The 22,080-nt window shown below is 36.2% G+C and overlaps 1 protein-coding gene across 2 annotated transcripts in view; it reads left to right on the top strand.

Annotated features, from left to right (window-relative positions):
* The window catches only part of CERT1 (ceramide transporter 1), an 82,211-nt gene that overhangs the window by 54,322 nt on the left and 5,809 nt on the right, over positions 1 to 22,080 (top strand). The window contains exons 7-15 of one of the 2 annotated variants that reach the window (XM_086770002.1): positions 5,722 to 5,879; positions 11,364 to 11,456; positions 12,904 to 12,990; positions 13,962 to 14,054; positions 14,637 to 14,714; positions 18,787 to 18,882; positions 19,561 to 19,693; positions 19,815 to 19,885; positions 21,221 to 21,349. In XM_086770002.1, coding sequence (XP_086626128.1) covers positions 5,722 to 5,879; positions 11,364 to 11,456; positions 12,904 to 12,990; positions 13,962 to 14,054; positions 14,637 to 14,714; positions 18,787 to 18,882; positions 19,561 to 19,693; positions 19,815 to 19,885; positions 21,221 to 21,349 — 938 coding nt within the window. The remainder of the gene's footprint in view (positions 1 to 5,721; positions 5,880 to 11,363; positions 11,457 to 12,903; positions 12,991 to 13,961; positions 14,055 to 14,636; positions 14,715 to 18,786; positions 18,883 to 19,560; positions 19,694 to 19,814; positions 19,886 to 21,220; positions 21,350 to 22,080) is intronic. The other variant, XM_086770003.1, reaches the window with a different exon arrangement.

The following is a 22,080-nucleotide window of genomic DNA, read 5'->3' on the forward strand; positions in this document are numbered from 1 at the left end:
CTTGAAAATTCATATGAATAGTGTGATGATAAGCTTGATACGAGTTGGTTATTTATGCTCTTTTCTAAGCAGAAAATGACAAAAATAGTTATTTAAATGTATGTGACAGGAAGTTCTTACTCATGTTCTCATTCATTACCTGCTTTACATGATTCTCTGAGTTATTTGCACAATACTCACACAATACTAATGTAAGCTTGTCAAGTTGGAATTTCATGTTCTGTGTCCAAAGCCATTTTCACTACAAAATTTTGGTGAAACAGCTGCATCATTCAGATATTGGGAACTGAGGTTAGCAACAGTTAATGGCAGTTTTTCTTGCAAGTGTTACTTGGTTTAGAAGTGTGGTGGAGCCCAATGCTTTTCCAGTTAGTGTTCCGGTATGGTTTTTCCAAGCTATGTAATGGTTAAGTCAACACTACTACTGATTCTCACTCATAATTTTTGCACTTTCTTTCTGTATTTTCCACTCTAATGATGAACAGAATTCTGTTCATTTTTGTTCCTGTCTGAAATGATCTAGTTATTGTACTCAACTGCATCCACACTGTAAATGTGAAGAACTTGTGCAAGTCTTGCCGTTCTAGAAATCTGGTATTTTTGACCTGGCAGAAGTTGCGTGTGCATTTAAAACCTATTTGCATTCTTCTTAGACTTTCTCTTGTTTTCTAACTGAAATATTTTAGTGTTTACATTCTCTAGATGTTGACAATTCAGTTAATCCTAAGGTATTTCGATTCAGAAAACTTTGAAGTTGCAGTACTTCCCATTTCAAATCTGATGAAATCTCCCAAAGTACTCACCAAAAGTGGTTTTAAAATATAAATGCTTTTATCAAGAACCTGGAAAATATATGGGCAAAATAAGCCTTTTCTGTGTCTTCTGTTTTCTTTTTAATTGGCTATTGTCCTTATGTGTTACATCTTTCCTTGCTGTATTTAAGTACTCTGTCTAGAGTATAGCCAAAACTGTCATAAGGAGAGAGCAAAGGAAGTGGAAGGAGCTTTCAGGATGCTTCCAGAATTCATCATATGAGTAGATTTTTTTCTATTATATAAAGTGTTTGCTTTACTGAGGATTAATCATAATGCTGATTTCCGAGCTTAAGTAGCATATAACTCTGAAGTTTTGAATGAATCTTTCTTGCCGCTTACCAGCAAAGATAAGCAAGCTTGCAATGCTCACCTGTAAGCAAATGCACAGTTGCATTAACCCTATTGTGTATATTAAAATGTTCATTTTTTTGAGGACTGTTAAGTCAGAACAAATTTCAGAAAACTGAAAAAGCCTGCTTTAAAAAATGTTAAGTAAGAATTTCATTTTACTGTATGATTCATTTTGAAAGGGATGGCTTTGTCAAACTTAATTTTTGTAGCATCAGGAGTAAGAGTTTTAGCTTAATTTACCTTTAGAACATTTCTTCGTATCTACATTCTTCTGGTGTATCTGCTATATATACATATACAATGTGGGGAATGTCATTAGGAAAGTCTATATTTTTAGTACATCTGGTCATCTTAGCTTATTTAAATGCAAAGTAAGTGACTTCTTCTTTTTTTTTTTTTTTTTTGGTCACCTGTTTAACAGGAATTTGAAGTGATAACCATATTCCTTTTGTAAAAAGTTCTGTATCAAGTCTTTGGGAACTTGCATGCTAAGAAATTGCTATGTCTATATAAACTCACTTACTAGAGCTCGCAACAGGAAATTTCTGCAACCTCTGGCTTTTTGCATGACTTCTAATTCCAGTTGTTATGATTCCTGATTCCATTAAATTTATTTTGCGCCAATTATTTCTATCAAAAACTTCATCTACATTTTAGGTTTTCAGTGCTTCTGTTTGATTTCAAGAGCTAAATACGTTAAATATTTAGTAACTGAGTGCTACAAAGCTTGATTAGAAATGAAAAATTAGAGTTTCTGCCCTGAAGTGGAGTCCTGAGTCATAGGTGATGCAGTGGGGGAAGTAGATCTCTCGGATTGAGACAGCCGTGCCCATGTATTGGGTAGAAAACTACTCAGACTAACTGATGAGGAAAGATTTATCTTCAGCTTCACCCTTTTCTAAAGCTTAGCCTTAGAGCAGCTGTTAAGATTCTTTGGTTTCTCAAATTTCAGGTTCTCTTCTTGAAGTCTCTATGCAGTCCTAGGAGGACTGGAACAATCTTTTTAACTGTAGGTGAGAAGTGATTGCCTGTTTATGCTGGCACTGTTCTGCAGTCAGTGCTCCAGGAAGTGAGAAGTAGGGTTCAACCTCTTATTTAGCTTACTATGATAGGAAGGAGTGTTTGAGCCTACTCTTTAAAGCACTAATGCACCAATCTAATGCTCGAATAATTAGATTTAAGGCTGACTTAAGGGATTATATTCACATTGCCTTTTGAAATTTGTTCCCTTCTGCACCTTCTCTGGTTGGGAGGAGAAGGTTAGCATGACTGTAAAGATTTGTGTACTACTCTGAAGAAGACGTTTTGGATAGGGAGGCTTTTTATTTTCTATATTTACTAGGATCATTCAGGGAAGAGCTAGGAAGAGTACTATAAAGGTATTTAATTTATTGGTCACTTTCCAGTTAAAAAATCTGGGAACTGAAACAATTATAATTTGTTTAAAACACCAAGGGAGAGTCTAACTGATGCATATTTACTCACTGGAATTTTATTTTCTAAGAATATAGAATCTTGATCAGGAAGTGTTCCCATCCATCCACTCATGAAAAGGAGCATACTTAGATTTAAATTATGTAAGAATTGGAAGAGCAGGTAAAACCTACTTAAGAACCTCTTTGAAGATGGAAGGTGTTTTTGTACTGGAACTGTAAAGATTGAAATGGTACAGAGGGTGAAGGAGAGAAATTTATTGTAAAACACAGTTGGATTTATGCTAGATTTTTGTGCCTTGAATGGAGGAAGAATATTCAGCAATGTAGTGCTGAACTATTGGGATTGTTCTTAGAGGAAAACTAATCATATTGATCCTACTGCTATCCACAGAAGATCAACAACAGGTATCAATAAATGGATCATGCACCTGAATGTTTCCTTTTCACTTAGAATTAGTTTAGTGACATAAAATGTTAAAGTGGCATAAAATAGAAATGATAAAGGAACTTCTTTCTACTTACTGCCTTTAAAATAATTTTCTGTTTCACTGGAAAACAGATTTGATCAAATGTGATGTTTGGGACATCACAGGAAAGTGATGGGAAAGAGTTACAAACAGAATCTTGGTAACAAGAAGGGAAAACTGAACAATCCTAACAGACATAGAGGTGTAGGAGAGAAGGGCTAAAGAGCTATTGAAGTCTAAAGCATGGTATGAAGAATCCTTTACATGAAAGGCAAGAGAAAACAAATCAGAAATAAAACAAAATGCTTAAAAGACAGGATAATTAAAAAGGAACAACTTGGAAGATGTCGAAATTTAATTTAAAGTAGGAGAAAAATCATCCTGCTGCTCTTTTCAGTTGGCTGTGTGCAGTTTGATCACCAAGCTAGAAGAGGAATTACAATGGTCAGGACACTTTACTATTAGCCTTTACATTGAACCATACAGATCTGATGCCAGGTTTCATTTTTAAACACTCAGTCTTGTAGCTGGTATGAAACAAACCGTAAAAAAAAAGGAATAGGAAAGATGTTCAAGCTCCCCAAATAGGAAATCTCCTGACAAATACTTCTAATATGCTGAAGCTCAACTATTACTGAGACAAGGCTTGAGGTCATCTTCTGACATGTTCCAGGAAGATAAATGTCTCCTGTTATTAGGAATGAATCAATAGTCCCATCCATTGTAAGGTATCACTTGAGTCACCATCTCTTCAAAGAAACACGTTTGCATCTCGCTGCCACAAGTTCTTTTTTTGCCCAGAATTACAATGGTTGAAAGGAACTATGGACACTGACTTTAAAACTGCGGGCTCTGCGTGTATTACTGCTACTTTGAGAGCAGTCATTGAAGAATGACTTAGAATGTATGATGACTGAAACTGTATGGAAGTATTAACGAGCTGTAGCTGAGACCTAAAGATATCCCAGGAGCAAAAGCTGGCTTTTTTTTTCCAGGCAATGAGGCTGCATTGCTGCATCTCACTTCCCATCTACTGTGGAGATTTCTGAAATTATTTAATAGTGTTGCAGTCAGTGGTAGTTTCTTCAGCATGTCTAGCACATTGCATAATTAAGAGAGGAAAAATAACGTCTATAAGCATTATAGCTGTGCTGGTAAGACTGTGCATGAATGCAGTCTACACCAACAGGACAAATTATTAGTATAAACTGTATGTTACAGTTGTGAAGTGTTACGGGTGAAGCTCTTGTTGTGTAATTTTAATTACTCTCAGTGAATCCACTGCATCGCTTTCTTTCAATCTCAGCCTCCTCCGTGTTCCCTCTGCAGCTGTTAGGGGGAGGGAGAGCTGCTCTGCTCATTATTGTTTATGAAACAGATTTTTCTTTCTCGTACTTTCCTTTTTTTTTTTTTTTTTTTTTTTCCTTTTTTCTTTTTTCCCTCCTGTCCCCATCATCTTTACCTTTCAGGGAGAATTCTTGATTAACATGAAACAAAAAATAAGCTGTATTCTACCACAGTGTATATGCTTATTGAAGGGTTTGAAGTAGTATCTAGTCTGTAAGAATCTATTTGAAAAATAGTTTGATTCCTTTTGAAAGGAGAGCATATAAAACCTCTAGAGACTTAAACCATTGCTTAAGACCATGTGATGATCGCTTTCTGTTCTTGAAGTGTAGATACTGTGCTCTGCCATTATAGAACAGCGATTACTTTTCACTACGGGTACTGAGCTGCTTGAAAGTTCTGCTTTGCTCTTGCAGATAGATATTGTATAAATGTACACAAATATTTATTTGTACTTTTAAACCATAACAGTGGCATGTGACAGACTGGGGAGAAAAAAGCGATATCCAGCTAGGTGATAAGTTATTAGCTTGCTCCATGGCACAGCAGAAGTTACTTTAACTTGCTGGGCTCGGTCAACTTCAACATGAGTTGTTACTTCTGCTTTCTAATATTTTCTGGCATTAATGTGTAGTGTTTGATTTGTTATTATTTCAACCTACATATGAGTTTGACATATAATAGGTACTTTTTTTGTCACACATTTTAAGTGACTTGTTTAAATAGCCTTAGCAACAGATGGCTTGGTTGACAGCATGAAGTAGTTGTTGGAACTGCAAAACCCACAGAACCTGGGTAATTGAACACATTTTATAGTTTTTTCTTATATCATACCTTTTTACTTTGAGGTTTTTAAATCTGTGATTACCTGCTTCAGGCAACCTTGAACATTACGTTTTTGGTTTGATTGCATTTGAAATTGTTCCTTTCTTAGTGCTATATGAGATATGTTTTAAGGTTGTTCTGTGTTAATTAGGCCCCACGTCAAGCTGTCAAACTGCTATTGTTACAAAGTATTACCACTCCCTCCACCCACATGATTTGCAGAGTGCAGAGTAATACAGCATTACAAGCAGATTTGAAATACAGTACAGCAAGATGAAGCCGAAGGGATGTGTTCCTCCTTTTGTATCTCTTTCCTTATCCTGTGGATAGCTGGAAATCATTAGCAGTTTTGATTTCTATTTTTAAATTAACTTTCTAGCCTGTCTACTTTCTTCGAACAGTTGTAATATAAAGCATACATGTGAAATGCTTGTTTATGTTAAAGGCAGCTATCAGTGAATGATTCATCTTTGTTTTCAGTGTTTCCACATGTGACACCAAAAGGAATTAATGGCATAGACTTTAAAGGAGAAGCTATAACTTTCAAGGCAACTACTGCTGGCATCCTTGCTACACTCTCTCATTGTATTGAACTCATGGTAAAACGTGAAGAAAGCTGGCAAAAAAGGCTAGATAAGGTAAGATCATTCTACTTTAGTTAAAACGTTTCTTTAGCTTGAAATTGGCATTTCAAATAAGCTGGTTTTAACTTTTTTATTCTAGATACTGCTTTTATGCACGGCATTTATTAATTTCAGGTGCTTTCATTATTACTCCTATAAAACATTAAAACCTCATCCTGACTGGTGATATAATAACATTATTCATCATAGTCTTTGTTTTCCCAGCCCTTATTCAGGCAGTAGTCTTATATTTTTTTTATATCTGTAGAGAACTCGACAGTATTCCATAGTAATAAGTGTATTGCTGGCAGTCTTCTGAAAGAGACCTCATTATCCATGCTTGCAATATGGTGTGCAAATTTCTGAAATGTTTTAGTTGTGATAAGAGATGGTGACAAGACTGAGGAGAACAACCGGTTCTACCTTTAAATGTCTCTTTAAGATACAATTACTTCACTTTCCTTTAGGAGACTGAAGAGGTGAAGTTATGTTTGATACTAATTGGTTAAATTTTTTAGGTGTGTGATATTAGAATGTTATTCTAATGGCAGTGATAGTTCATGCTAAGCCTACTCAACCACTATAGCATCTCAAAACGAGCAGTATCTTCTCTCATGAGATCTGCTGAAGGCATGGCTAGGTTGTACTTCAGGCATTGAGTTCTAGAATCCTGCCATCACTGGCTGGTGTCCTGTGCAGTCCTCTAGCTGTTATTGACTCTTGTTTTTCATTTAACATGTCTCCATGTGGTGTATATTACACTTCAGGTTTTACTCCATATGTTTTCGTGGTACACAATTCAAAGCATGAACGCATTCAGACAAAATACATCCATGTTTGAATCTTTGCTCCTGTCTACCGAGTCTTCTTTGTCCATCTGTCAAAGGCTTGGCCTTGTCTAATGGTCTTGCAACCTCTGTCAACACTTAAATCATTACTGCTTCATCTAAGTATAAGGAATTACAGTAGATCCAAGACTTGAAGTTTGTTCACAGCATCATAGAGTAATTCAGGTTGGACTAGAGACTTCAAGAGGTCTCTCTCTCTCCAACCTCCTGCTTAAAGAAAGCACAGTTGTAGATCACACTAGGTTTCTCAGGGCTTTATCAGCTCTGGTTTCAGGTCTCCAAGGCTGGAAACTGCACAGCTGTTCTGGGCAGCCAGTTCTGTTGCTCAACTGTGAGAAAGTTTTTCTTAATATACAGTTGCAGTAACTCTTATTCCAGGATCTGCCTGTTGTTTTTCATCCTTCTACTAAAGACTGATTTCAAGAGCCTGGCTCAATTTCTTTATGACTTTCTTGGAGGTATTGGAAGGCTTCTATTAGGTTGCCCCACAAAAGCGTTTTCTGGGCTGAGCAAACACAGTTTGCTCTTGTGGATCAGACTTTGCTTGGAGCATGGACAAAGTGAATTTTTGTTGTCCCTAGGTTGGTATATGTTAATACAGAATGATATGTTAATATAGAATTTGAATTCTTTTAGATTAGTTATTTGTAACTTTTTTATTCTTCCATAGACTAATTTTAAAGCGCATTTTTTTAGCTGCAAGTGATTAACAAATTCAAACCTAAATTTCACTTTGGGTCTCATGTGACTGATAACTCATACAGCATGAGTAAATACATTTTAAAAGGAGTCACAAGCTTATTTGGATTTGTTCTCCCAGAAATTAAAATAGCAAAATCTTCTAAAACTTTGGAGGTTTTAAGTTGCTCTGAGATATTTATTAAATAAATAATAAAGAATTTTGGTGAGCTAGCCTTGGCTAACAGCCAAATGTCCACCTAGATGCTCACCACCTATCCAGCAGAACTAGGGGAAAAAGTAGGATGAGAAAGCTTATGGGTCAAGAGAGAGACAGGGCAATTGTGCACTGGTTCTTGTCATGGCAGAATGTTCTTGACCTGGCAAAAATAAATTTGTTATTAATTTAAAATAAATCCAGTTAATGGGAAACTGACACAAACAGTAAAACAGCTTTCTTCTCCCATTTCCTAAGCTCAGCTTCGCTCCTTTACTGCAGGCTCCTCAACCGCTGCTTGCTAGCCCCAAGCAGTGCGAGATGAGGAATGGGGGGTTGCAGCCAGTTGAAAATATTTAATCTCTGCCACTTCTTCTTCCTCAATCTTTTTCCTTGCTCCGGTGCAGGTCCTCTCCACAGGCAGCAGTTCTCTGGGAAAAATCTGCTGTGAGTGTGGGTCCTCCATGGAACACAGTTCCTTCAGGAAATGTCCCTCTGCTCTGGTGTCGAGTCCTCCATGGGCTGCAGTGTGGCTATGTTCTCTGCCCTTGAGCAGCTGCTCCTCCTCTTCTGGCTTTGACATCTTTTCTGTTTCTCACTTTGTTCCCTCTTCCTCTCTCCCTGGGGTGTTTTTTTTGCTATTAAATAAATTTTCAGAGAGGTGCCACATACGTGGTGGATAGGCTCAGCTGTGTCCTGCAGTGAGTCTATTTCACAGCTGGCTAGAACCACCTCTGTCAGACACAGGGCAGCCCCTGGCCTCCTCCCACTGAGGCCAAAGCTTCAGTCCCCCGTGACTGACACATTGACACCTGTACCCCTAAAGAGAGGAGTTGACTGTATTCAGACCTCTGCTAGCACTACTCCACTTCAGTTGTAGACCTGCTTTTGTTTTTCTTTTATCTTCTTGTTTTAGTGGTTAAAGATGGCTTTATAAGAGTATCTTCTGGAACTGTGGGCCTGAGCAAAAAATATTGCTCTGTCATCTGATAAGTGGATGTGGGAGGAGAATGATGTTGATCTTTGTACTTTTGGTTTTCTTGGCTAGATGTGTGAACTGCTCTGAAAAGGAGGTGAATATTGTGAGAGTATAAAGTTCAGAATAGCTTCTCTAAGAGAGATTAGAGAGGATATTACATGAAATTAGGCAGCTGTTTGTGTTCTAGCTGGGAGGGTTTGAGAGCTCTTTTAAGTCTGTCCAGTGCCAGAACATCTAGCAGAGTTGAAAGGGGAAGCATCAAGCTGTCCTTTGCATGTCAGCAGATTTACAGTACTGGTTCTGCACTGTGCAGGTTTCTCATGTGAAGAATAAGATCTCTGTCAGTGGCTACAAGTAGTAGTTTTACAAGTGTTTTACAAGTGCCACTGTAGTCCAGCTTTCTCACTCCACTAGCTTCAGAACTGCCCTTTCCTTAACAGCGACACACAGAGGTCATTAGTTAAGAGTCCTGCTGCCTTACAGAATTATACAGCCTCCATCTTGTAGATGGCTGGCGTAGACTAAAGATAGAAATTATAGCTGTCCTAAAAAGATTCTGATATTAAAAAAGCTCAAGTTCAATAGAATTTGTTGAATCTGGAGGTGAATACAGTTTGACTAGAGATTAGTACAGTATTATGAAGTTATTGTCTTTCTCTATAACTCCTTTTTTGTTTTAAACAAAACAAAGGATTTTAAGTTACATTCTGAAGATTGGAAACTACTTCTAAACCTTTTAAAGTAATAAATTATTATTTAAAACTATTTTAATTTTAAGGACACTGCTAAAATAATGCACCTAATCATTGTAATTTTAGAATTCTATATTTAGTTTTCTTTCTGTTACCAAAACAGTCAGATGAGCAGAATAAAATTAATACAAAAGCATGTAATGTTATTTAAAGGTAACTGTACTTACAGCTTTGCTTTCAACCTTTTTACTCTTAGCTGTTAAGATCTTGAGCTTGACTTTTTAGTTTTCCAGTGCAGTACCCTTTTCAGTATGAGCCTCTTGAATCTATTTTAAAATGGACTTTTCTTAAAATGGATAAACAAGGGAAGGATTTAAATCTCTAGTATTTAGTCCATTGTTCTATTTGCAGCAGAATCCTTGTGATGATGCTTTTCTTGTTGTCTTGACTACAGCAACATTTTTCTATTCTTCTTTCCTTTGGTCTTACTAATTGTTATTAGTGAGCAAACTTATCTCCTGAACATTAAATTTTACCTGAAGATTAACATATTTAGGTAGCTTATTTTGTTCACTTTTGACATTTGTAACTTAGTTTCATTAAATTTTACAGACTTTTAATACACCAGTACTTTTTCTGCTGTGCAGTCAAACAGTTTCTTAGTTTCTGCCTTATTTAATGTTGTTGCCGAGAGAAGCTGGCAGATTTGGAGCGTTGTCTTTTGATACATGTGAATTATCACTAATTTGCAAATTGAAGTATGGAAAGTGTGGGGATTTGGGGCGAGCGGGAGGAGGAGTTGTTTTCTGGTTTGTGGTTGTTTTTTTTTTTTTGTTTTTCATTCCAAGTGTTTTAGTAAAACTTCTATGCTTTCTCTCAATGACATATACTCAAGTCATGCTGTATGCATCTTCACGACTCTCCAGTTAATTTCAAAAAAGATAAGTGTGCAAAATTTTGTGAAATGTAAGTGTTAGCAGTTATTACCTCTTTGTGATAGTTTCAGAAAGAAAAAAAAGCCTGTGTTCACAGATAAAGACAGTACTGTCTTCACCTAAGTGCTGCTTTTTTCTTAAGGATTTTCCTGTGGAAAACTATACTACTTTGTTTTACATCAAAACTGCCGCTTTAGTTTTCAAACTTTTCTTTAGAAACTGGAAAATGTGTTCCAGAGTGAATGTTGCTACCAAATCTCCAGTTGGTAAACTCAGCCTTTCAGTATTGCTCAAAGGATTTCCACTGAATCTCTAAAGTTCAGATTGGGTTGTTGAGCAGTTAGATCTGCAAGAAGCAGTGTGCGGTGTTGTCACCTGCAGGACTTAACTTTCTTCCACCTGAAGAGATTCTGAAAGCAGACAGAGAAACATCTTGTGTGTTAAGGCTGAATTCTGCAAGAATTTCAGAAGTGTTTATAGCTTTTTCATTGAGAATATTTGGCAGTTTGTAGAATTTGCAGAGGAAATACTAGACTTAATCTGAGTCTGGCATTATTACTTTTTTTTCAAAATATACAATGATATAGGCATCGTCAGTGACTCTAGTACAGTCACACACCTATTATGGGAGAATGATGTTGAGCTGTTAGTTTCTGCGTGGAGTTCACAAAATTATTTATGTTGATCCTATGCCAGCTAATTACAGATACAAACTTACATGCTGTGACTCGTTAGTATCTCAACACATTCAACAAGTTAGCTTTTTACTAGTCTTATTTTTCACCCTTTGTTATCACTACCCAAGCATCTGTGTCAAGGAGGTTTATATAAACTGTCAGTGAGATACAAAGTCTGACCATGAATGAACCGTGAATAGCTATGCTTAAAGTAGATAGCAGTTTTTGCTTGCTGATCCAGTTTCTTCCATGTGACTTAAGGTATCCTCAAGGTAGCTAGCTCCCCAAGCTTTGTATTATATATGCATGTATATGGGCAAATGTAATGAATGCTTGAAAATAAATTTAGAAAATCAACAGCTTTGCTATTGTTACTTGGGGGAAAAAGTATACTGGTCATTCAATTTATTGGCACATTGACTGTTATCCATCAGTTCACTCTCACTGCATCAAATAATCGTGTAATTTTACAGGAGACAGAGAAAAGGAGAAGAACAGAAGAAGCATACAAAAATGCTGTGACAGAACTGAAGAAAAAGTCCCACTTTGGAGGGCCAGACTATGAGGTACAAATTTTGCTTCTCAGATTTTTAAAAATACTATGACTTTCAAAGATTGATTTGTTTCTCAAAGTGGGATAAAGGGGTGTGTAAATCAAGGTGTTTGGCTTGTGCAAGTGTACTCATGCCATTCTTGGTTCTCCACGTTGGAAACTGAAACTGTGTGAAGAATCTCGGTCCTTAATTTTTAGAAAATGGAAGTTTGTCTTCACCTCGGGCTTCCATGTTCTGCTGTTGTCTACAGCATTTTGCTTACAGATATTCCTGTTGATCCTTTTAAATTATTTTTTGTATACATTTGATACTGCTTATATGGGATACTTCTGTACTTTCAGTTTTTAATGTTTCAGCTGTATAGACATGTAAAGCAAATATGAAAATCCTGACTGCAAAGACAGTCCTAGAATCTGAACTTAACTTCAATTGATTTTTAACTTTTCAGTGTCACTTGAAATTTTGTGTTGCCGAATTCAGTGATTTTAGGTTCCTTTCATCTGTTAAATTGGATATTTCAGGAACTTCCTCCTCAGTGAGATATTTAGTCAAATTCTAAGATGCTTAAACCACCTTCTGAAGAATAATGTAAGCTAATGCATCTATAGTGCAGTTTGCGTAATTTTAAAGAACGTTAACCGAAAACGTTTCTATTTACAAATCATAGCCTGAGAAATAGTACTAATATGTTGAGATATTTAAAAGATACTTGAGCTTAAGTTCTCTGTTGTGACTGAGGCATACACTGTAAAAGGAAAAGATGGATAGGAAGTTGGACTTTGTCTACTTGGTTATGAACCCAGCTACTTCTCCCAAATATCACTGCTGTAGTTTTTTGAAATGTGCTGGATCAGCTTGTTTTACAATACAGTAGAAGCAGTAAACCTCATTTTCTGAAATTACCATTTCACTTATACTCATGCTTCTAGTAGTTGACTCAACTTTACCTGCTGTTTAGTGTTAAACTGTTATTTCCAAGAATTTTCAATAGATCTCCCCAGAATTTTGTCTTCTCTTGTTTTGTTTTGAGCAAATATCTGAAATCCACCCTAAGGCACTGGAATACTTGCAAGGAGCCTTAACTACATGATTATGTTAATGTGTGTACTTTACTGACACACTGTAAACATTTTTGAGAAGATATGTGTTAATTAAAACCTAAATATCTTTTGAGAAGATATGTCAAAGCATACTGACAGTGTTACTCAGTTTCCTGTTTTTTTTCTTCTTTATGCAACTATCTGTAAATTGTAGTTAGAGGGATTAACTTCCTTTACGAAGTAGGGTTTTCAGAGGAAGTGTAATCTAAGAATTTTGGTGAAAATGTTTGAAGTCTATGGAAGAAATTAGCTTCTATCATTTATATGTGTAATATGTAAATATGTATTTCTAATATTAAACTGAAGTGGAAATCTCATGTCTCCAAATTTTTGAACTAGTTCTGTTTCTTGTGTTCTAGGAGGGTCCTAATAGTCTGATTAATGAAGAAGAATTCTTTGATGCTGTTGAAGCTGCTCTCGATAGACAGGATAAAATGGAAGAACAGGTATTGATACCTAAAAAATGGCTTAATGATGTGCACTTCCTGGGAGACTTCTGTGACTTAAACTTAGTCCTGGGGTGCGTCTTCTGAATATCTAGATATTTTATTCTGATGCCGTTAAGGGGAATTAACGTAATGTTTTAATAGATAAGTATTGTTGCTTAACACTGATATTGAGAAAGTGACTTCACAGTTTTCATTAAAAGAAAAAATAACGTAAGTGCTAGGCTAATTGAATGTCTCTAGTTTGTAATTCCTAAGTAAGTGTCCTGTTTAAAACTTATCTGTGTATGTAACTGGTGCCCTGTGCAAATAAGAATGTAAAAAACTGCGGCTATTTCTCAAAACCTAATTATTGCTCTGACATTTTATTTTTACTTTAGCAGTATGTGAAATAGGAAAGACATAGTTGTATTAGTGCTTTTATTTAAAAATTCTGTAGACTCTGGCTACTTCTCTAACTCATTTCTTGAATACAGCTCAGTTATAAGGATTCAAAAGGGATAAGATGCATGTGAGGAAATATATAAGAATGTATAGCAGTACATAAAATGAGAGGGAATAACAAAGTGGTGCATCCTTTATCTTGAAAGTGTTTAGGCTTATCGATATAGTGAATACAGTAACTTGGTTAAGAATTAAAAGACATTCTAGTAGACTTAGAGGACCCAATGGAGTTTACCTATGTTGAGGTCTCTTAGCAGAGAGCAAATTTTGAGTGACTGTTCTACCAATTCATGGATCCTTAATACTGTCGATCTATTTTCCTTAACTCAGAAATACACCTTGAAGTATAGACGAATTCAGCCTTCAGGCCCATTCACTTACTGAGAATTCCAGCAGGATGACGGCTTCATGTCTGTCATGGACAGCATTGTTGTTGTAGCCACTATGTAGATCGAGGATGACTCACTTTGTTTCATAGTCTACTCAGGAGCAGCTGACTACTACTAATTAAACCTATTTTGTTGCAGTCCCAAAGTGAAAAGGTTAGACTACACTGGCCAACATCCTTACCTTCTGGGGATGCATATTCTGCTGTGGGGACTCATCGATTTGTTCAAAAGGTAAGATATTTCTCGTGATCTCCTCTGATTAGTGGGCAGAACGATGATATTTCTATGTAATATTTTGTATGGGTAGGTGAGACTTCTAAGTGTTTCTAGTAACTTTCAAGGTTTACTCATTTTTGAGTGAAGTAGCTGGAAGTAGAGGAGGACTGTGTTCTGTCTTGGCTCAAAAAATACTGATTTGAGTATCTATTTAGAATACTCTTGACTTGCATCAAGCTTGTCAGTTAGAGAATAAAGAAAAAAATCCCAACTTGCTAACCTCAGTGTTGTTTTTAAGATATCTTCACCAAAATTAATTGAACTGATTTTATGGGGAAGAAAAAAAATAAAACCAGTCATTTGTCAGCCTCAGTTGACTTTTTTTTAGTGTTACTGGAAGCACTATGCTCCTCTCAGGGCTTCACTGGGAGCATAATACATAATAGGTGCATGAAATCAGCATTCGCTGCTGTGCTTGCTGCTTATGGTGCTTTTGTTTTCCTTTTCTTCATTATCTTGTGCTTGCAAGTTGGTACTGAATGCTCTGTTGTGCCTTTGTTCTGATTACTTGGTTTTTTCTTTGTCTGTCTCTGGTAGCCCTATAGTCGCTCTTCCTCCATGTCTTCCATTGATCTAGTCAGTGCCTCTGATGATGTTCACAGATTCAGCGCCCAGGTACTGTATTAATGTATAGAGTGGGGGTTGCATATCTTTGCTGTATTTCATCCTCTTCTCTAGAACCTGGGTTTTTTTGTTACATAAATCACTGCTTGCTTTAAACTAGTACATTGAGACAAACAAAGGAGTTCTCTATTCCTGTACTAAATGCTTGTCTTTTTACATTCTGCTTGCATGCACTTGTGTAGAGGCCCAAATCTTGTGAAACTGTTGGATTTAATACAGTAGCTTTAATAAAAATGCTTAGAATTTGAAAATTTTGCACTTCTGGTTATAAAAAAGTTATAATGAAAGTAGAACACTACCTGAGCGTGTGGGCTGGAGATAGTCCTTGCTTCAAATTGAATAGTTTTTCTTGCTTTTAAGTCAAAGGTTTGCTTTTTGTCTTTAACTTTTTTGTTTGTAATGACATTAAGATACAAAATGTTAAGGTTGACTGTTACCACTTTTTACCTCTACAACTAGTGTTTTTACTGAAAGGTCATAAAGTATGTTGCTGACAAGATTGCGAGTATGAGAATTTTCACTGAAGCACTTCAATATATTCACTTATCCTTCAGAAAATAAGTCTGACATCCTGAATATGTCAGTGTAGTCATAGTGACGTATTTCAGTAATGTACAAAATCACTCTAGGTGCTTGCTCGGAACATCATAGTTTAGAGTAGAATTAGATAGGTGAGTTCATGTCTTTGCTTTTCAGTCTCAAAAAAAAAAGTTGTTCAGCCATGGCATTCATGCCATTAAGTTTCCTTCTACTGTGGTCTATATGTGGTTGTGAACATGGAGCTCCCTTCTGAAATCTGTTATATTGGAGGTTTATTTGATATTATTACTTAAGGCTGCAAACAACCTGCTTTTTCTAGTAGAAGGAATGGATTTTCTTCTGATTAACAGAGCCTGGAATCATACCACACACAGACCTTACTACCAGCTTTATGACCAGGACCCTAACACTTAAGAGCTTGCTTGTTGGACTGAAATCCCAGTACTTGCCTTGATCTTTTGCAGTCAGTTAATTTCTCAAATTTGAATTTATCACAAGGGAAAAAGTATGCAGGTCATATTGCACAACATTGACAGGCTTATCTAGTGATGCTCCAGTAGTAGTTAGTTTTTCAAGTTTGTTGTTGGGGAGGAGGGGAGAAATCAAGTAATAGAAAGCAAGTTTCATTCCCAAGATAGGAACAGATTGTCTGTCAGGCTATGGGCAGTTCAATATAAGGGAAACCCATAGCTGCTAAAATATGTGGGCCTCTTCATTTTCACCTATTTTATGCCTGTGATAACATTTGTGCATTTGTATGACAGACCTGAGAGCACTAGTGTGGCTGAGAAAGTAACTGCTTAAAAACAAATCTGAGGTTGACAAGGTCCTTAATCACAAAAAAAAGGACAATCTTAACTTACAGGAAACTACTGTTCCCACACGCCCGCCCCCCCAGCTATGTTATCTAGAAAAAATATTAGCCAGATCAACAAGTCAGTCCACCTGCTCTGGAGCTTCATTGCTATTGAGCAGCAAACAGGTGAAAGACAACTGAGAGTGTGAAGACAAAAGCAGCACACACCTTCTTTTGGTGTCAGCCTGCTGTGGACCTTATTACTATGAAATTGGCCTCTGTCCCCAGGCTGAGAATTTGGCTTTTCTAAAGGCAACCTAATATCTTGGTTCTGAATAAATGTGACTTGTTTCTAGACTTCATTCATAAGAAGGGAATTTTGGTATCTGTAAAAGGTCAAGTAGAAACTGGCAGCCTTGTTTTCAAGATTGAGAGCTATAAATATGTATTCTGACGGGAGCTGGTTCTTCAGTGTGCCGCTAGAAAGGCATTGATTTGTCTCTGCCAGCTGGGTGGGAGGTTGTGGGCTTAAAACGCTGTAGATTTTGCAGATCACTTTCTTTTAAAGGACTATCAGATTTTAAAGAGATTGAACTGTTCTAAGAGTCTTTAAACTGTACAACTTCCCACTTAATGTTCAGACCAAGGCTGCATGGCATACGGGTTACAAGTATTTTTGCAGACCATTCCTGTAGCCTACCAGGAACCCAGAGGTAATAGTGTGGCCTGCCCAGTGAGAAAGAAGCTGTGAATCTTCACTCTGTGCCTCTGAAATAAGTGCAGGTTGACAGGCAGCGACCAGTGCGTAGATTACATGCAGTTTGGACAGGTAGTATGCATAAGGCAGTGGTAAGTACTGCTATTCTTTGGTGAAGCAGAAGTAAGCAACTGTTTAGATTGCATTCCTGTGGACGCCTCCTTCTTTCCTTGCTGTTGTCCTTATCCCTCTGCATTTAGCATAAAGCAAAAAGCAGCAAAAGGAAAAAAAAAAAATCAAAGCTAGCTTTGTCCTTAATAAATGTGTTAGGGGAGAAGAGACATAGGGACCTGGGGCTGTTGCAGGTAAATGTTGGGAGCGTGACGAGGATTCCTTTCTGAAATAAGTGTAACCTAGAACTAGTACATTGTTTTTTTAAATAGCCCACATTCTTACCTGATTTGGATTGTAGTGTTGTTTCACTAGAAAAAAAAAAAATAGAAGAATTTTTTCTAGGAAACGTGCTAGTAACTGGCAGGAAAAGATGGCCTGTCTAAAAGTGGAAAGACAAACCCTAAAAACTGGAGTGATAACTTTACTTTCTGTAGAGTAGTCTATAGTTAAGATAAACTACAATTTCCATCCAATGGGTTTTATTTTGATGTTGTACTTCAATAATTTTTACTTGATTGAGTTACCTTTTCTCTTCCTGGTCTTAAGTATATTCGTTGCCCATGGAGTACATAGCACAAACAAAATTACTGGTTTAAATTTTAAGTAATTAATGTCTTTCAATTCTATTACCATAGCAGAAAAAGATCACTGAGTATTCTTTAATTTTACTTTCTACTTGTTGCACTACTCAAATATATGTTTTATCTGTTATTTTATATGCACACTAGGCATCATACTTTTTTAAGTTGTGCAAAACCACTTATGGGTTCAGGCTGTTGACCTTGTGATTTTGCACTTTTTACACTAATCTTTGTGTTGATCAATTAGCTAACCTTCTTTTGTAGTGTTTTTGTTTTGGAAAAAAAAAAAGTATTTCTAGTCATTCAGGAAAATAGTGTAAATCACATGGACTTACTTGCTGTGACAAGTTTTAGTAGTTACCGATCCTCTGGGTTGAAAAAAGTTAAAGTGTTTCCAGTACTTGTAAACATTACACAGCAATGGATACCTTATATTTTTGCTTCTGTTATTATTTGAGGGAGAGTGGGATTTGTAAAGGAGGAGCCAAAGAAATAGAATAAGATTGTGGATTTAAAATAAAAATCCATTTCCTGTCCCAGCACCCATTTTCCTGCACATTATATGAAATTAAAAAAAAAAAAGCTTGATAAAAAAAATCATAGCTTGATAAAAATGTATGAAATATTTGTCCTTTAATAAAAGCACACAACTGTCTAGCTAAATAATTTTAAAATTAGTATTTTATAATAGTAGAGTCTCTGTATCAACATAATTTTTTTGAATGTAAGCATTTCTGTTCTTTTTTTCTAGCTGGCAATTGTGCAAAGATACCAGTGAAACAGAATAGGCATGCTTTGCTCATGACTTCACTGCTCTTCCAATATGACTTTTGATATACATGTACTTTTTTAGAGCTTATCAGCCCTTGTCTCTATTGTCCTCACATGTGTCCAGCTTTTTAAATGCTCTTCAGTTAGTATCTTACACTGCATTGTAATTCTATTTAGAGATACCTGAAGTAAGTTCCTATATGCTGAAATAAAAGTCTTATGTAGAAATAGTGAGTTTTGGCAGTTTAGAAGTGCAAAGGAAGGATAGGAAGTACCCATAAGGAATGAAGTTGGAAGTTGGATCAAGATTTTGGCTTTTATTTTTGAAGGCCAGAAGCATCTGCTTGTTCTTAACCCGTAATAGAAAGCTCTGTTACCCAAGTTCAGCTCCTGCACAGGATTTGACGTATTGGCTTGTGGCTTCCAATACTGCACAGTCTCTGCCCAAGAAGATGAAAGGAAGGAGTTTAAAATGTGTATTTTTTTTTTTTTTTGCCTTTAAAGGTGGAAGAGATGGTACACAACCATATGACATATTCCTTGCAAGATGTAGGAGGAGATGCCAATTGGCAGCTAGTGGTAGAAGAAGGAGAAATGAAGGTAAACATTTGGGGTTTTGTTTAGCTGATGTAAGATAATATGCTGTGAAGACAGATGCTTTTGGTCTGGTTGACTTGGCAGTGTTAGGTTTACAGTTGGACTCTATGATCTTAAAGATATTTTCCAACCTATATAATTCTGTGATTGTCTGGGAATACTGTCACTCAGCAAGTTATGCTGCCAAAACTTCTCTCTGAGAATAGCATTAAGTTAGGACTTGAGTCCACAAGAGCTGTGGCTTCTAGTATATTTATTTGTACAAAATCCTGTTTAACTGTTGCAGTAGCTTTGTCTTTGCAGGGTCGTTTCTCATTCTCTCTTACTTAAATCTTGGCATCAAAATAATGTATAAATTCAATGCACAAATGTTATAGAATAGCAAGTTACTGTGCTGGCTGGTCTACTTGTGCTTGTGTGGATCCTTGTGCATAGTGATAAATAAGGTAGCTTAATCATTTTTTTTAGTAGAGATTCTTAAAATACTGGTATTTTAATGTCAATTGCCATGTAAGAATGTCTGCATTGGTAGTTTCCAGAGAACACTGACATGGCAAATTGTTCATGTGTTAGTCTTCTAGGCAAGTGTTTTTAAAAAACCTGATGAAATTTTAAACAATTAAAACATGAACAGTTTTGACAATTTCCATTCTACATGTCTGTCTTTGTATTTGGCTGCAGGTGTATAGAAGAGAAGTGGAAGAGAATGGAATAGTTTTAGATCCTTTGAAAGCAACCCATGCCGTTAAAGGGGTAACAGGGCATGAAGTTTGCCACTACTTCTGGAATGTTGATGTTCGTAATGACTGGGAAAGTAAGGAATTGGTTCTTAAGTTTTGCATGTTTATCAGCAAGAATATTGTTTATAACATTGACCTAATATCTGTGCTTGTTTACTGATTTGTATTTTTTTTCCCCTCTCCCTCCTATTTTAGCAACAATTGAAAATTTCCATGTTGTGGAGAATTTAGCTGATAATGCAATCATCATTTACCAGACACATAAGGTAATAACACTTCAGCCGTATGCATACTTAAGTGAGACAGTCTGGGGCATATGTGTTGTAATCTTATTCTGAACACTTTAACAGCTTAGCAGCTTAAAATACTGTTCAAAACAACAGTACAGAACAAGTTCTCTATTAAACTGCAACTTTGTCAATTTTTCAAACTTGTCTTGATAGCATAGTTGGTTGTGCATGTGTCTGACAGAGTTTGTAATAACAAATTAGGGCTGATATTAATCTCTAAATACATCACTGCTAGTGAGGCAAGAGTCCTCTAAAGCAAACTGAAGAAATAAATCAACGCTGACTCTGAGGTAGAAACCTATACCACTGTCTTGTATGTTTTGTTGCAATAATGCAAGCTATTGTTGACGACAATTAGTTAACATACATATTTGTGTTATGAGGTAGTAAAACTGCTGGTACAACATTAGTTCTTGTAACTTCATTATATTCTCTCCCCCCAACCAGTCCTGTTTTTTTTTTTTTACTAAATTTACTAAAATATTCATTTGAATTACAACCCAACAACTGTACCTTAAAGGTTCAAAAAGTGGGAATGAAGTGTACAGATTAATCTTTAGTCTTGCATGAGTCCTAGTATTAGTATACTCAAATATTAAACCAAACATTTTTCTTTGACAATTTTAAGGTAACTGCATTACTGGTAAAACTTCTGCAACAGAGCACTCCTGATTTTGAGTAAGATAGTTGTGTAAACTGTATAGTGTTGTGGTAAAAGCTAGACTTTTTTTTCCCCCATTCAGTGTCAGGAAAATGGTTTTTGTGTATTTTCGTATTCTATCAGACATTTTGTTTCTGAAACTTTCTCTTAGAGAATACCAGTTTACCATATCTGTATATCTGAAGTAGTAGCTTTTTGAAATAGTATTTGTTTTAAATATTTCTGTCCCTCGCGCTCGCTGTCTCTGGAGACATAAATAACTGTAGATGCATCTATTTATACTTAACCATTAGTTCAGTTTGTAGCTTGCAAGTATTAACTAAAATATAAGTCTGAGGTTGAGGGAACAGGAGAGGAACTGCCTCTTCCTGTTTGTCTACTGAAAGATTCATTGCGACTTGGCTTTTTGCATTTCAAAGACCTTAAACTTTTGCCTTAAATTTTTAAAAATTAAACATAGCTATGTAACCTGATACATATCTGTATAGCAGCTGTGTTCTGTTTCAGCTTTGAAAATGAAATTACTGACTTGAAAAAACTGACTTACATAACTGACTTGGTTTGTCTTGCTTGTTGTTTCCTTTATCTAAGGATAGCAAGTACTTAATTTGCAAAAGTGGAAAAGCTTATATTTGGGTGTTTCTCTGCAGAGGGTGTGGCCAGCTTCTCAAAGGGATGTGCTGTATTTGTCTGCCATCAGAAAGATACCAGCATTCAGTGAAAATGATCCCGAAACATGGATTGTGTGCAATTTCTCTGTAGAACATGACAGTGCTCCTGTAAGTATTATTTGCATTCTGTGAAGTTCTACTTTTAAGATGATGTTTTTCTATTCTGTGGTAGTGCATGTGCAATACTAGTGTGAGGGAGGTGGGGGAATTATGCAAAAATACAGTTTCTTTAAACCAGGTGATACAACGATATGATGAAGGCATTCTGAGCCAAAAGCTTTTTTGCCATGTCTTGACAGTTGGCACATCTAAGACATTGCAGAAGAACAGAAGCAAAATTTTGGGAGATGTGAAAACATTTTAAAGAATTGAGGTTATTTTGTATGGGATCAATTCAATAACTCCTCATTATTGTCAGATATAGGAGTAGGCTTATATAATTGCAGATATGGAATCTGTTAAACCTCCATCTAACACAGTGTCAGGTAGTAGCAATGATTGTTTTCTTTGGTATGTTTCTGTGCTGATTGCTATGCCATAGCCTGCTTACAAGGGAAAAGTTGATATTTGTAAATGCTGATAAATTACTCTTTAAATCTTTCTTTACTCATTTGTCACAATAATTGAAGTAGTTCACTTGTAATATGTACTATGCAAGCAGAGATTCAAACATTTTAGTTTAACCCTTTCCCTATTCACCATGAACCTTTCATTTCACTCACATTCATGTTACATCCATGTACTGCTAGAATGCAGACTCTCAGAAACACAGCTTCTGGAGTGTCTTAGACTTCATAGTAAATTAAAACATCATCAGTCAAGTATGTTGAAATAAATTT

The sequence above is a fragment of the Chlamydotis macqueenii genome, chromosome Z (assembly GCF_036417535.1).
Source record: "Chlamydotis macqueenii isolate bChlMac1 chromosome Z, bChlMac1.mat, whole genome shotgun sequence".
Taxonomy (NCBI): Eukaryota; Metazoa; Chordata; class Aves; order Otidiformes; family Otididae; genus Chlamydotis; species Chlamydotis macqueenii.